This window comes from Cricetulus griseus, chromosome 2 (assembly GCF_003668045.3).
Source record: "Cricetulus griseus strain 17A/GY chromosome 2, alternate assembly CriGri-PICRH-1.0, whole genome shotgun sequence".
Lineage (NCBI taxonomy): Eukaryota > Metazoa > Chordata > Mammalia > Rodentia > Cricetidae > Cricetulus > Cricetulus griseus.
The window spans coordinates 177,592,591-177,608,903 of NC_048595.1; the positions used below are offsets into that span (position 1 = coordinate 177,592,591).

Consider the following 16,313-nt stretch of genomic DNA (forward strand, 5'->3'; position numbering starts at 1 on the left):
GCAGAAGCAGCGACTGGAAGGCCTGGTATGGGGACCACTGTGCAGCCTGGCCAGAGCCCTGGCTGGCCCTCAGAACTTGATCAAGAAGCGTCTGGACAAACTCTTGGACTTCGAGCGAGTGGAAGAAAAACTGTTGGATGTGGGCAGTGTGACCTATGAGGAGGAAGCAGCCCGGCACACGTACCAGGCACTCAACTCCTTGCTAGTGGCTGAGCTCCCACAGTTTAACCAACTAGTCACGCAATGGCTGGGCCAGATCCTGTGCACATTTGTGGTCCTCCAGAAGGAGCTTGCTGATCAGGTGCTGAGAAGGGCAGAGAGCAGCATGGCCCTGGTAAGGCTACTGGGACTAAGGGTGCTGTAGAGCATAGTCAAGCAAGACCCTAGCTGCTGTCAGGGCAGAAATACAGGTAGAATGGGCTAAATAGGCAGCTGAGACCCAGGACCCAGCAGGGACCCTGAGATGTCTCTCATGCCTTTTCTCCCTCCCTCGGTAGAGATAGAGGCCAGGCTGGACTCTAGGTCATCCTGGAACTAGGGAGCTGAGGAGGTGTTTCTGAGAAAACAGCAGCAGACCCGTCCCTGGAGGATATGATGAGACGGTAACAGAGACAGGAGTCTCTTCTATCTAGTCAGGAGTAGAGGTGTCCAGCTGGGATTCCTACCAGTAATGCTAGCAGCCATTTCCTGTCGCGCACATATTGTGTGCCTCATTCAGTCCTCAAGCAATCCTATACAGTATGTGGTCCTTTCATAGCAAAAAAGCCAAGGCCCAGAGAGGGAAATGGCTTGTGCAAAGATGCACAAACGACAGTAGGTTTTGATCCCTGACTGTGCAGTGACAGAACTCTGAACACAGTGCTGGAGTCTTTCAAAAGGAACTCATGCTGAAGGCATGGGTAGATCTCAAAGAGCTCTCCACAAGCCACCACATGCAAACATGTGCTGGAGAATTTAGAAGTCTGAGTTGGTACAGGAGGGAATTGGTGGCAGTTCCACAGCTTGCTCCGTAATGTCTATGTCAGGGCTGAATGGCTCATGAGTCAGGCCTTGGGAGCCATTTCCATGTTCTTCATTCCAACATTGCCTTCTGTGTTTCCCTGTCATCTGACTCCTCACCCTGGACTCTCCTTCATTTCCACTTCCTATCTCCCTCCTTACCTCCTCACTGCAGCCAACTTTCCAATCTATGTCCCTCCCTCCAATACACTGCTTGAGTGTCACCGTGTCTCCTTCTACAAGCTCTTCTTCAGCTTGGAAATACCTCCTCAGCTGACCCCCAGGCCTAGTTCAAAGTCTGCTATACAGTGACAGATGAGCCAGGCTTTTCAGGAAGCACTCAGAATCCTTGTTGCTCTGGGGGAGTGGGAACTATGGCTTCCTTGCTCTCCCTCGCTACACCAGCAGAACATAGGATACATTACTGCTTGGTGCTTACCAGAGTCTGCCTTCTGCTGGAGTGGTGGGCAGCCACACTCTCCCTCAGTCAGAGGTGGGGTGGGGCGGGGTGTGAGTGGCTCCTCCTCTGGTCCTCAGTATTTAGTACAGGGCCCTGCCTCAGGCATACTTTTTGAGTTGAAGTAGGCCCAGAGCTGTGCAAAAAGAAGAGTGAATCTGATTGGATAATCCTTTTACAGTCCTCCAATTCCTCCCCTTTCTACCAGTCTGCAGTGTGGGTGGGCAGGGCTAAGAATGCCAGTGGGAGGAGGTTTATAGCTATAGGAAATGTGTGTGTGGTGGGGGTTGGGGGAGTGGGGAGAAGTGTGATGTCTCCTGATTGGTCTGTGCTATGTATAGTCAGGGTCTGCCTAGGATTGTTGCCAATCCTCCCTTGAATGTATCCAGTGGGTCATTCACCTGGCCTCACTCCTGTGGTCCAAGGCCAGTGTGGCAAACACAGTCTTCTCTCTGCAGCCCAGGAGAAAGGCTCTGTGTCACAAGTAAAAGCAGGGAGTCTGGCAATAACCTGGAGGGCTGGACATGCTCTTGGCTGTGGGGTCTCACTCTTGAGCTGTCTGATCAGAATGTAGGAGAGCCTTAATGGGGTGGGGGCCTGATCCCAGGAGGGGCCTGATCTAAGTCCATGGCTCTCCCTTGATCTAATCGCAGTAGCTTAGGAGAAGGGATGCCAGGTCTACCATCCAGCCACGAGACTAGCGTGTCATGATGGTAGAGGTGCTCCATCCCCATGGAGAGATGCTTTCTCAACAGAAAGATGGACAGAAAGCAGAGAAAAGCAGCAGGCAGATGTCTGGGACTAGAGGGTGGGTGTCCAGGCACCCCTTGGCCCCTTCCCCTGCAGAGGCTCTGCTGACAGCATCTTCTCACCCAGCTGCCTCATCAGCATGTCCTTGAGCCTGACTTCCAGAAGCTGCTGGAGGACACACTAGTCCAGAACAGCGGCCAGCTCCGTTCCTTTCAAGAGAACTTTGAGAAGGTGCTGCCACCCCCCACCACTCAGGTAAATGTCTCTCCTGCCGCTAATGCCAGCTACCCGCCACCCCCCACCACTCAGGTGTCTCTCCTCCCCTAACATCAGCTGTTCCCCTGCAGCTGGTGAAGCTTCATTCCCTCCTTTCTCTTATTTCTTTCCCCCATTACTCATTTCTTCTTGCCTCTTTCTGTGAAAAAGATGAAAAAAGCCCATATCCCAACACACACACACACACACACACACACACACACACAGAGGCTATCTCCCAATCCTCTTGAACAGCATACCTAGGCAGCCTGTGCTATTGTATTTTATTTTACTTTCTGTTGATTTTTTAAAGATAGATTTGTTTTTAGATAGATACCTCAAGCTGGCCTTGAACTTGCTACATAGCTAGGGCTTAGTCCGAGGCAGCTGTGAAAAGAGAGGGTAGCTCCAGGAATCTGTCAACATCTGGATTTGAGAAAACTGAAAGTGCATTTAGTCATATGAAATGTGAAATCCCAAGCCAGCACCATGACTTCCCAGATGGAACCAGAGGCTCCAGGGAGGCAGAGAAGCAAATGAAGGGCCTAGGAGAGTGGGGCAGGTAGAGGTGGTCTCCAGGCCTGTCAGAGGGCAGAGGGCAGCCGCTTGGGAGAGGCTGCCTCCTGGGCCCCTCTGTCCCACCCTCATGCCTCAGTGATGCCAGCAGAGTTCTCACAAGGAGGCCATGGACCCTGCAACTATGGGAAAGGGAGGGGACAGAAAATGCACACTGGGAACCTCCTTTCTCTTTGTCCTTAAAATCTTCCTTGTTGAAACAGCAATCTATCCTTCCTGTAGAAAACAGTTACAAGTCACATGAAAACGAAGCAAAAACAGAAACACGTGATCTCCTGGGTTGCATTTTGTAGGAAGGGACATCCCTCTCCTATCCTCCCTCCCTGCCCCACAGACCTCTGATTCTTCCCTGTTCTGGCTGCAGTCATAAAAGCAAATGGAAGTAGGGTGGCCCTGGACAGGGGCTGTCCTGGTCATCTTTGTGTACCTTCTCTGGGGACTCTCAGGTGCTGCTCTATTCTGAACTGGTTGATGCTGGTTGTTTTATACTCTTTGGCTCTTTGGGAGGTGGGGCACGACCCAGCTCTCAAGTAAATCACACATGGAGGCTTATTCTTAGTTATGAGTGCCTGGCCTTAGCTTGGCCTGTTTCTAGCCAGCTTTTCTTATCTTAAATTATCCCATCTACCTTTCCTCTCTGTGCTTTTCTTGTTCTCTTACTTCTGTAATTCTCCCTCTTACTCTGTGGACTGCTGTGTAGCCGGATGACTGGGTGGCTGACCCCTGATGTCTCCTCTCTCCACGATTCTCCCATTTATTCTCTCTGTCTGCCAGCCCCACCCCTGTGCCTGCTCCTGCCTTGCTATTGGCCATTCAGTTCTTTATTAGATCATCAGGTGTTTTAGACAGGCAAAGAATCACAGCTTCACATAGTTAAACAAATGCAGCATAAACAAAAGTCACACACCTGAAAATAGTATTCTAACACTATCCAAGTTGAGACTGGATGGGTTTGATAAAGAAGGCACAAAGTCTTACATCCTGGTTTTATGATTTTTAGTGGCAGTTTTTTTTTTTTTGTGGGGGGGAGAGGCTGGCTTTTGAGACAGATCTCACTGCATAGCCAAGGCTGGCCCTGAAGTCAGAGATCCACCTGCCTCTGCCTCCCAAGTGCTGAGATCACAGGTGTGCATCCTGTTTTTGTTTTGTTTGTGTTTGGTTTTGTTTTGTTTTTACTTCCTGTTTTTTTTTAAGATTTTATTTATATTATGTATACAACATTCTGCTTCCATGTGTATCTGCACACCAGAAGAGGGCACCAGATCTCATAACAGTGGTTGTGAGCCACCATGTGGTTGCTGGGAATTGAACTCAGGACCTCTGGAAGAGCAGTCGGTGCTTTTAACCTCTGAGCCATCTCTCCAGCCCTACTTCCTGGTTCTTAATGCTGACTCTGCATCAACACTATGGCAAGGGTCTTTGCCCAGATGTCCCCGATGGACATGGATGTCTACCTGCCCTATACCTAACACCTCCCTACTCCAAAATAACCATGTGCAGTACAGTGAGTACATACATGCATACATACAGAATAAGTGAAGAATATGGTAATTTAGTTTACACATTGGGTTCTCTTTGGTTTCACAAAAGGAGATAATCATACTGGAAGCCCTTCTTGATAACACATTTGTTGAGAATAGTGAATGGAAAAACAAAAGAAATGCCAGGCAGGCAGTTTGGGAATAAGCTTAGATCCTCACTCCCAAATCTCTTCTCCCAGCTAGATGGTAATTTCTGTCTGAGCAAAACTCTGCTGTAAGTTTTTGCTGTGCCAGGGCATAGTGTTCTTACTGTACAAAATATTCTGTCAGGGCGGTGGTGGCGGCACATACCATTAATCCCAGTACTTGGGAGGCAGAGGTAGGTATATTTCTGTGAGTTCAAGGCTAGCCTGGTCTACAGAGTGAGTTCCAGGATGGGATCCAAAGCTACACAGAGAAACCCTGTCTTGAAAAACAAAACAACAACAACAACAACAACAAAAAATCTGGTGCCTTGAATACAGAAGGTGCCGAATACTTGTAGAGTGGAAACTCCCTGAGTCATAGCTAGCTGTCCTTCATCCATCCTGTATTTCCTGTATTGGCCTCTGAAGATGGCATATGGCTTAGGCCTGGTACATCATGAAGCCCACAACCTGGTATTGTTCAAAAACCTGGATAAGACATTTCCTGTGGAATGACTAAGCATAGGTTATAAACAGAATTTAGGGCCCAGTCCTACCAGTTCTATAACTGACAGACATCCACACTTGAATTAATTAGAGGTGTCTTCTAAAATTCCATTGGAAGCTGAGAGCCAGCCATGTAGTAGAGGGCACGGTTATCCCCATCAGATAGAACTTTCAGTGACAGAGGTAGGGCTGGACAAGATTCTTAGGTCTCAGCTCATGTTGACACAAACCTTGACACTTAACTCAAGCTCCGGTGTCTGTGTCTACTCTCTCAGCCACTCCTCCCAGGCTCTGAGTACCAGCTTCAGGCTCTCCTGACCAGATATGGCCCCGGGAAGCTATACCAGGTGACAAGCAACATCAGTGGGGCTGGGACTCTGGACCTGACACTGCCACGAGGCCAAATCGTGGCCCTCCTACAAAACAAGGATACCAAAGGCAACAACAGTCGCTGGTTGGTGGACACAGGGGGTATGTCAGCCTCTGTGACTCCTTCATCTCCTTTGGGAAAGCCAGTTGCCAGAAGCTGGTAGGGAAGCACGGATACTCTTGTGTGCCAATCTGGCTGTGCAAATTCAGGAGGGATGAGCCCCGTGACAGATACAGTAGCTCAATCAGCTTACAGTGATTCGGTGGTGCATGAAATGCCAATAAGAGTCAGGGTAGCCTTTCCCATCCAGTTCCTGGGTGCTGTGCAAGGAAGACAAGCCTTAGAGAACTTACAAGCTATTGGGTGATAAGATGTGTGGAAGGAGCTAGAAGAGTACCTTGAAAAATACAGATGTGTGCTGAGAAGGGATGCTTGGTTTCCAGCCACACTCTCAGAATCTGATTTAGGCCTGGGACAGTAAGACTTCTACTGGTCATGGTCTTGGGATGTGCCACTAAGGTCTGGGGGTCATGTGTAACTGGGATGAAGGGAAGCTGTACTGTGAGCCCAGGATAGCAAAATAGCCCAGCAGCATATTCTAAATATGAGGGTTGCATAGGATTATTGTGGGAGACCTATAGACAGTTGTTTCACTGCCTCACAGTGATATAATAGTTATTTACATACTTTTATGTGTATTATAAAATGCAGCTGGTCCATAAACTCATGATTGTGTTGATATTGTTGCATGGCATAAGGCCAAGCTTTAAAAAGCAAGTCAGTTTTAAAAATTGTGTAGAGCATTGTATGGTGGTGTATACCTATAATCCCAGCATTTGGGACTCAGAAGCAGGAGAACGACCCCAAGTTCAAGGCCATCCTAGCTCTGTAGAGAGATTTAGGAACTATACAGTGAGAACTCTTCTAAAATAATAATAATAATTTTAAGAAATAAATAAGATAGAAAGTGGTACAATCGAAAAACACATCTAAGGAGTTTTAGAGGAAAGTTCCAGGGCTTTCCTAATTGGGTGGTCACAGGGAGCATAGAGCTTCTCTGAGCTCAGCTTCATCAGCATGAGACAGAGACAGTGACAGTGACCCAGACAGATCTCAGACTGGTATGAAGACTGTAACCACCTGGGAAGCAGGAAGTGATGGATACTCATGGTGACAGCAGCTGGGCAGTGCGAGGATAGGTGCTGGTGAGAAGGACCCAGGAAGGACACCAGTAGAAGGCAGGCCTGGTTCTGAGGAGAGCTGGGGAAGCAGCCTTGCTCCATGTGGCCACTAAAGGACCATGAGCAGTAATGCCACCCATTAGAAACTGTTGTCATACCAGCTCAGGGATGAACTTCATCCTGTGGGCTGTCCCACTGGAGAGCCTCTGTCACTGGGGGTGAGTAAGCAGCAGCTAGGAGCAGTGAATACAGAGTGGGGAGGTGGGAGGGAACTCTCAGGGTTCCCGGATGACCTTGTGCCATCCCTTTAATGCTGGGAAGCCAGACACTTAGGCACTTACATTTGCTGGCTTTCCCCACCACTGAAAGGAAAGGAAACTGAGTGGCAGCCAGTGATTGAACTTTCTGCCTGTTTCCTAGGACACCGGGGGTACGTGCCAGCTGGAAAACTTCAGCTATACCACCATATTGTTCCCAGTGAGAAGGAGCTCAGAGGCCAGACGGGGATACATGAAGACTGCTGGCTTTCAACTCCAGAGCCCACCCAACCCTCTGTCCCCACTGTCCCAACCATGACCCAGGTGAGTCTGGGAGAGGGCTGAGGGCTTGCTTCCCCAGGGCCTGCTCCTTGAGAAGTCAGGCTGTGACCAGTGATAAGTTCTTATCTTGGCCAGGGATAGAACCCAGAGAGAGAGACTTCCCATGTGAACACAAGGGAGTTAATCTGTCAGTGCCACCCCCACCAGCAGAGCAAACAGGAGTCCTCCATTCACTCAGCATTTGCCAGGGGTGGTACTAAATGAGAGTGGCAATGATGGACAGAAGTCATGGTCCTATTCAAGTTTACAACCTGGGGGGAACAGTGATTAGATTATCAGCAAGAGTGTGAGTAAATGCAAGGTTCCCTGCTGTGGCTGGGCGTGTGGTGCACACCTTTAACCCCAGCAGAGGCAGGCAGATCTTTGTGAGTTTGAGACCAGCATGGTCTATAAGAGAGTGTTCCAGGACAGCCTCCAAAGCCACAGAGAAACCCTGTCTCGAAAAACAAAACAAAACAAAACAAAACAAAAGTTCCCTGCTGTGGCAGAGTCCCAAGTTCCAGGAAAAGAGAGGCCTTCCTAAGGAGAATGTGTTTGCCTCACATAGGAAGGGTACATAGAAGTTAACTGGGTTAAGTGGGGTACCTGGGACATGAGTTCTCAGAAAGCATATAACACATGCAGAGAGGCCCAGAGATAGGCGAAGAATCAATGAAACCAGAGCCTGGGAGAAGAGAGAGGGCAGGATGTAGCAAGGTACTTGTGGCAAAGTCTGCAGGGGTGGGCTACCAGGACCATGTGATCCTTGAACAAGGTGTCAGTCTTCCATACAAAAGCAGGAGGAGCATAGTCACGCTTGTTCATGGAAGCATTCCTTCTAAGAACCCAAGTATCACCTGGCAATGGTAGTGCATACCTGTAGTCCCAGTGCTTGGGAGGCAGAGGCAGGCAGAGCTCGAGGCTAGTCTGGTCTGCAGAGTGAGTCCCAGGACAGGCTCCAAAGCTACACAGAGAAACCCTGTCTCGGAAACAACAACAACAAACCCCTAGTATCCATCATAAGGTAAACCAGCTATGATATAGCCATGTTTTTAGAACTCTTTCCCTGGAAAGATGGAAGCAAATGTCTACTACCTCCTCGTGGGGCACCAACAGCAAACCAAAGTGGGGACCTGTGACTTTATTGGGCTTACTTATAGGAGATGGGTGAGATGTTACTCTTAGAAGTGTGGGTGACCCCAAAGTAGCTGGTAAGTCTCACCCCACCATAAATGATGACTTCCCCAAAGCTGTAGAGACGGAATCCTCCTTTCAGTTAACCTTCCACTGTCTATATAATTTAGCACCTCCAGATGCCATGAGACCACGTGCGGTTGGTGTAGAATCACACTCAAATGGCTGAGAGGTGCAGGAGGAAGTCGCTGGAATCTCAGATGAGGCTCCAGTGTTCTTCCTCACACTCCTATGAACTTGTGTGCTTCTTGCAAGTAGTCACAGCTGTTCTGATGAAGACAGTAGCGCTTATTACTGGAGGTTAGGGTTCTATGGCACTGTGGAATAGAGTATTATTTTGATATAAAAATGAACAAAGTAGGTCAGTATGGGCATGCTACAACAAAGATGAGCTTGCTAAGTGAAAGAAAGGCCAGAAACACATGGGGTAGGATCCCATTACATGAATGTTCAAACTAGGTAAATTGGTGGAGAAAGAAAATAGATTTGTGTGTGTGTGTGTGTGTGTGTGTGTGTGTGTGTGTGTGTGTGTGTGTTTGTGTTTGAGACAGGATTTCCCTGTGTAATAGCCCTGACTATCCTGCAACTCCCTTTGTGACCAGGCTGGCCTTGAACTCACATAGATCCACCTGCCTCTGCCTCCGTTGTGCTGGGATTAAAGGCATGTACTACTATTGCCTGACTAGGTTTTTGGTTGGCAGAGGCTGAGGTGAGGGGTGTGGGAGAGATTGCTAACTGGTATGGACTTTCTTTTGTCACTTTTGTCCCAATGTATTTTGAAATTACAGTGGTGATGGTTACAGGCATCTGTGAGTATACTAAAAGCTACTGAATTGTATACTTTCAAGGGATGAATATTATGGGATATGAATAACATCGAAAGGAAGGAAGGAAAGAATCTGTGGTAGGGATACAGCTCAGTAGTAGAGTGCTTGTCCTGGGCAGAATAACCCCTCAGATCTGGGGAGGGAGAGATTACTGAGGCTGTGCAAGGTCCTGGTGCTTAGTCCCCAGTGCACTGAAGGGTCTGGCTTTACAGGGCTAGGGATCCTTGACCCTCTCAAATAGCCCCTTGGGGGGGGTGGTGGCTTGGGAGGATTGGGTAGATCAGTAAAGCCAAGCAGGTCCCGCTGTAGACAATCACAGAGTCTGCTCTCAGCCAAGGGAGAGCCACAAAGATGAGAGATGAGTGACAGAAAGACTGGACAGAGAGGGGTGGGATCCAGAGATGCTGAGGACAGGTATGGGATGCCTTGGGTCAGGGCATCATGCAGCCTTGAGCCAGCGTCCATGGAGGTATACAACTTCCACCACACCTACCTCCTTTAATGTCAGCCAGATCTACGTAGAATCCCCAAGAATCCCACTAGGGACCTGACCAGCCTACCCAGTACCCCTCCCCCATGAGGAAAGTGAGGTAGCTGCAACCATCCAAAAGCTCTGCCTAGTATCTCAGTGGTCCATCTGTCCTTTCCTCCATTCCTGGACTCTCTGTGGGACTCCCAGGTACCTTCCCATGATGCTTATGGCTCCGAGGCTTGGCCCTCATCAGTCACACTAATGGTAAAGAGTCAGAGCAAGCTGCATTGACTGTGCCCTTATTCTGCAGCAGGCACTGTAAAAAGCCTGCTCAGGCACTCATCCATTCTGTTTTCCCAATAACCCAGAGGGTAGGATGCTGTTGTTGACACTTGTAGGTGATGACAACGAGGCATATAGAAGTTAGACAGTAGTTTGATTAATGCCCTCCCTTCTTATTGTTTTTTTCCAGTTCAATGCTTGGCCCTAAAAAGGAGCCATGTCTCCCAGACCTCACTATACCTAGGTTAGAAACTACGCTGGACAGAGAAACCAACTCCCTAAGTTTGGGAATGGAGAGGCCACTGAGGCTACCTACCAGTGTGGCTGCAGGGGTTCAAGTATACCTGCTCTTCTGAGCAGTGGTGGTGCACACCTTTAATCCCAACACTAGGGAGGCAGAGGAAGGCAGGTCTCTGAGAGTTAGAGGCCAGTCTGGTTTACAAATTCAGTTCTAGGACAGCCAGGGACGGTTACACAGAGAAACCCTGCTTCAAAACAACAACAACAAAAAACAAACAAATAAAAGTCCCTATACTGAAATCATGCAGGCCTGATTTTACAGTTATATGATTGTTGTGACTGAGGAGTTCCTTGACTTCTCTAAGTCTCAATTTCTGAAGGAAAAAAAAATCCAAAAAACTACAGGGATGAAATTGTTGTAAAAAACCAAAGCCTAGGAAAGTGTTAGAACAGTGGTGGCCACCCAGGAATTACTAGCTACAGTGCTAGTAGGCATAGCATCTTTAGTGCTTGCTGTCAGGCATAGCGTCTTTAGTGCTAGGAATGTTCTTTGGAAGTGATGTACGACCAGCAATAGAAACTAGAGTGTTATGTGAGGATGGGAGTATAGGATGACATCCTTGATGGATTAAACTCAGCTATCTACCACCCTGACCTTTTCTGTGTCACTCCCATGTGTTTCAGGTGGTGGCAGTGTACCCTTTTGTGGCCAGGAGCACGCATGAACTGAGTCTACAGGCAGGCCAGCCTGTAACAATCCTAGAAGCCCAAGACAAGAAGGGGAACCCAGAATGGAGCCTGGTGGAAGTGAATGGACACAGGGGATATGTGCCTTCCAACTTTCTGGCCAGGACCCCGAGCCCAACTCCCTGGGGCTGGAGCCTGCCCTCTTAGCATGCCCTCTTTGGAGCCCCCATTTTTCAGGAAAGGGAGAGGCTTCAAGGTTGTGTGACCAAACAGTCATGATGTAAAGCAAAATGGGGGTGAGAGGAGGGAAGGGCATTGAGAAGGCAGCAGGCAGTGGTGACAAGGCCTTACAGAATGCCTGGTGTGGGTGACCATAGTGGGTGGTTCAAGCATCATCACTCGTGTCTGCATAAAGAATCCATCTCAACGCCACAACTGACCAGCCAGGGCTTGCCACAGCTTGAAGCTGGTCCTACTTGTACCTCTTGCCTCTTTCATGTCTAGGATGAATGTAGCACACACGTGGGGGCATCACTGAAGAAGAGCCGCCTGCCTCAGTAGTGCACTTCCCACAGCACTGCCAGGAGCCACCATTGCTTACTGGTTACCTTTTCTTTCTTGCTGCCTTGAGTTGAGTTACTACTATGGACAGGGAACTGTGGAAAATCGTGCTCATACTTGAAGCCATGGGTCCAGGTGATTCTCTACTGGCTCTGGGAATGGGTATGACCTAAGCACAGTTCTGGAATGTGTGTACAAACCCTGAGGTGGTTCCAGGGAAGAGGGGAATTTGAAGGTGGATGAGCGGGGTGTGTGAGGCTGATGCCAATCGTGTATCCTGCTGCTGTTTTCTTTGGACGAGGAGACAATGGGACTTGGCACTCAGTCACGGTGGAAGCTCTGTGAGATAGGTGACTACTGGCCTGGTGGGTTGGATAGGTGAAGAATAGCTTGGTTTCCCAGCTCCGGATGAAGAGCCAGGGGAACCCACGTGGCCTAGGTTTGTCTGGCGGCAGCAGAGAGCTTCAGTCAGATGGATGTGGGGGCTTAGGCATAGGATACAACTACAGTTTTCCACCTAGGGGGGAGGGCTGGAGAAATGGCTCAGTGGTTAAGTTTTCCACCTAGAAAGAACTAAGTCACAGGATACAGTAAAGATGACATGAGGAGGATGCAGAGGCCCCTTGTCAACCAGGAAGTGTGACACCCATGCAAATACGGTTAGTGGTGTTGGCGTGGCCCAGCCATTGGCTAGCCTGGATAAGCAGACTGAAGCGGGCCTGTGGCCACCTCTCTTCTCATGTCTATGCTAACAGTGTGCCCTTTACCTTAAACCTAGGGGCCCAGTCAGTATGGATTAACAATAGACACATTTTGAGGCAAACCCTGTTAGGGGCTTTTTTTTTTTTTTTTTTTTTTTTTTTTTTTTTTTTTTTTTTTTTTTTGTGAACACCATAGAGTGTGCAAACTAACAAGATTACAACATTACTAGGTGATATCATCACATGGGACCATGACAAATACACAGCCATTGTCTGAAGTTGACGGCTGCATGGTACAGAACAAGAGTACAGTCTAAGTAGCCAAAATCCATATTTGGTGAGCAAGGCATTTCTCAAATCTGGAAACAGAAGTCCCTCAAAACTAGATCCTGTTCCAGGATGAGAGACCCACTGGAGCAGTGTTGGGTGTAGTCACTACTGAACAATGAATGTCCTTAGGCTGTTGCTTTAGGCCAAGAGTCATTGGAAGATCCCAAGACAGAGAAAAGGGTAATCCCCTGTGATCTTTGTACAGCTGACAAACTTGGAATCAACCTTCTTGAGACTGAGTGTAAAACAGGTGGCTACTTCAGTATTTTCAAGACTATATCTGCTTTTCAGCTCAAGTGCCTGTTTGTTATCTCTGGCTTTTGAAGGGCTCTTGAGAAAGTCATCCCTGTCTGTGTCAGATGGTCTGTAATGTGCCTCCTCTGGGCTTGTGAAAGCATGGAGACTGTATGATGCAAGAGCAAGACTCCCCAGTCCCTTTCCCAATCTCAGGTTCACTCAAGTGTTCTCAGTTCACTTTTCCTTTCTGTTTCCTTCTCAGCCTCCTGGTAAAAATAGGAAGCACAGACAGACAGGTGACACAGCGGGAGCCGTACCCGAGGCTTCCACACGTTTTTATTGACAGTTCATTGTGTGTTGAGACGCTAGCTTGGGGTTCTTACCATGGCTTGCAATGACCTGGGTAGAACTGCAGCAAATCAGGAGCCCACCCAGAGAAAGCTGACGTCTTTGTCCTGGCCATGGCCATGGCCTTAGGCTTCAGGAAGGTAACCAGGTGAATCTCACACACAACCACTTTAAAGACCTCTGCCCTAGACATGACGAAGTGAACAGTTAGACATGGGGGCAGAGGTGGGAAAGGGTAAGATAGGTTGAATCCCAGCCGAGCTTTATACTAGCTGTCGAAGCAGGAAGCGTTAGAGGCAGTTTGAAATAGGACAGCCTGTTCTGTCAGGTCCCAGAATATGTATTTATTAAGTGCCATTAAAGGGGACCCGAACAAAATTGGATGTTCTTGTAGTCATAAGAGAGAAAAATGAAATATACTTAGAACCAAGGCTATCTCATGAAGGGGAAATAAAAATGCACTCAGTACATGTGGGTTATGGTTTCTCGGACCAGGGGTGAGATTAAAAGTCACTGGAGAGTGAGAGAAGGCATACTGAGAAGATGGAGCGTAGCCTGGATTTTCTCCAGGGGACTCTGTGTAATGTGCCTTTTTACCCCCAATGCCTAGAGCCATCGCACTGTGTCTTATTTATTTCACTCTTGGGCTGTCACGTGCATACTCACCAAGATAGTTGCCTAAGAATGGAACAAAACTCCCAGGAGTTGAAGGATAGTTCACATGGTATCCTTGCTCCTCAAAGTGAAGTCTGAACTCATTAACCCTTTGAGATCCAACTTAGTTTAGGATACAAGGACATTGCACTACATAAGGGGAGATGAGTGGATTCTTGATTAACATGATGCATGACATGACATGAATGTTCCTGGCAATAAAGGACTTTCTATGACTCCTGCCATTGGCTAGTATACCATTCATTCACTGGTCTTGCTCGATATGAAAATGGCACCTTGTTCATTCATGCGTTTATTTGAGTGTCGACACCTTTGGTGCCTCTAAGATTTGGGCATAGATGCTGGGTATATAACAGATGAGCTGTGTCGTTTCTGAACCCACAGTCTTGGCAGGGAAGTAGACAAGTCAGCCCTCGGTTCCGAGTATAAGTATCAGGAGAGGGCAGAAGCTGGAGCCCAAGCGAGGTGTGGAGCGCTGACATGGACGCAGTGACCAAGGAAAGCTTCCTAAAGGAAGTGATATATGACTTCAGACTCAATGGGCACCTGAGTTTAGATGGTCAGAAGGGCATATGCAAAAGCTAGTGGTGGCAGTAGATGACAGAATTGAAATACTACGAAGTCAGAACTCAGGGATGGCTGGGTGTGGCAGAGGCAGTAAGAGATATTAGTTGGGGACTGGAGAGATGGTTCAGAGGTTAAGAGCATTGACTTTTTCTAGAGGTCCTGCGTTCAATTCCCAGCAACCACATAGCAGCTCACAATCATCTATAATGAGATCTGATGAGATCTGATGCCCTCTTCTGGCTTGCAGGCACACATGAAGACAGAACACTGTATACATAATAAATAAATCATGAGAGAGAGAGAGAGAGAGAGAGAGAGAGAGAGAGAGAGAGGTCAAGTCAGCAAGGTAGAGAGCTTCAGAGTGTGCATGGGAGCCAGTGAAGAAGTCAAAAAGAGAGTGAAATGCTCAGGGCTGCAGTTTTTGGGAAATCACCTGGCTCTGGCTAGGTGCCTGCTGTGCCCATAGATGACTACACTCTACAAGGACAGGACATGCTACTACCTTCCAGAACCTTCTAAACCTCTGCCATGAGCCCCACGTTAGAGGTGTTCAATACATACTGACAGCATAGATAACTCACAGAAGGTTCAGGAACACTGAAACCCTGTCCTTATGAAAGTCATAGGACTTTCTTGAATCAGGCTTAGAAGTGCTCAGACAAGGGGAGATTGAGAGGGTTGAGGTGGTCGTGGTGGTGGTGGTGGGGGTGGGGGGGATTCCTGGAAGAGATGGGAATGGATTTGGGACCTTGGAGAGAAGTAGGATTGGAAAACCAAATGGGAGAAAGGAGATCTCCAGCTAGAAGAAGCCTGGTTCTAGGAAGCCCAGTGCAGACACATCAGGGCAGATGTGTGTTCAAACTCATAGAGACTGTGACAGCATGCCAAGACCTGAAGCAACTTGAGCCAGAGGAAATCCCAGCATGGGGGAGGGGAAGTGGGCACAGAGTCTCACCCCTAACCAAGAAGCTGTTTGAAACTGATAGCTATTGGGAGAGGGAAAATCAAATGCTGGGTGGTGGTGGCACACGCCTTTAATCCCAACACTCTGGAGGCAGAGGCAGATGGATCTCTGTGAGTTTGAGGCTAGCTTGTTTTACAGAGTGATTCCCAAGACAGCCAGGGCTACACAGAGAAACCCTGTCTTGAAAACCAAAGAGAGACAGGGAAGGAATCAGTTTTCTTCAATAAAGTGACACTGGATATATCAACCATGCTCAGAAATGGCTAGCCAACACAAATCAGTCTCTATAGTTGGTTGGTATTTTGTTTTCCTTAATTTTTATTTATTTATTTATTCATTTATTTATTGAGACAAAGTCTTACTATATAGCCCTGGCTGGTCTGGGACTCATCTGATTGCCTCTGCCTGTTGAGTTAAAGGCATGTGCTACCATGCCTGTTTTTTGTTTTTAACTACTTAATTAATTTATATTTAATTTTTAATTTTTCTTTCGGTTTTTCAAGACAGGGTTTCTCTGTGTAGCTCTGGCTTTCCTGGAACTCACTCTGTAGATCAGGCTGGCCTCGAATTCACAGAGATCCACCTGCTTCTGCCTCCTAAGTGTTGGGATTAAAGGTGTGGGACTACTACCACCCAGGTTTTTTTTTTTTAAGAGAGGAAAATAACATGAAATTGGGTGGTTAGGGAGGTGGGAGATGCTATGGAATGAGTTGTATTGAAATATGTTGTATAAAATTCTCAAAAAATAAGTAACAGCATTTAAAAAAAGAGGGTAGGCTTGGTGGTGCACACCTTTAATCCCAGCTCTCAGGGACAGAGGCAGGTGAATCTCTGTGAGTTCAAGGCCAGCCTGATCTACAGAGTGAGTTCCAGGACTGCTAGGGTTGTT

At 47.9% G+C, this 16,313-nt stretch overlaps 1 protein-coding gene across 2 annotated transcripts in view; it reads left to right on the top strand.

Annotated features, from left to right (window-relative positions):
- Arhgef37 (Rho guanine nucleotide exchange factor 37) overlaps positions 1-12,430 on the top strand; it is a 32,041-nt gene extending 19,611 nt beyond the window's left edge. For both annotated transcript variants that reach the window (XM_027402793.2, XM_027402791.2), the window contains 5 exons: positions 5-334; positions 2,333-2,461; positions 5,486-5,681; positions 7,182-7,342; positions 11,039-12,430. In XM_027402793.2, the coding sequence (XP_027258594.1) occupies positions 5-334; positions 2,333-2,461; positions 5,486-5,681; positions 7,182-7,342; positions 11,039-11,248 (1,026 nt within the window). In that variant the 3' untranslated portion in view covers positions 11,249-12,430. The remainder of the gene's footprint in view (positions 1-4; positions 335-2,332; positions 2,462-5,485; positions 5,682-7,181; positions 7,343-11,038) is intronic.
- Positions 12,431-16,313: the final 3,883 nt, after the last annotated feature.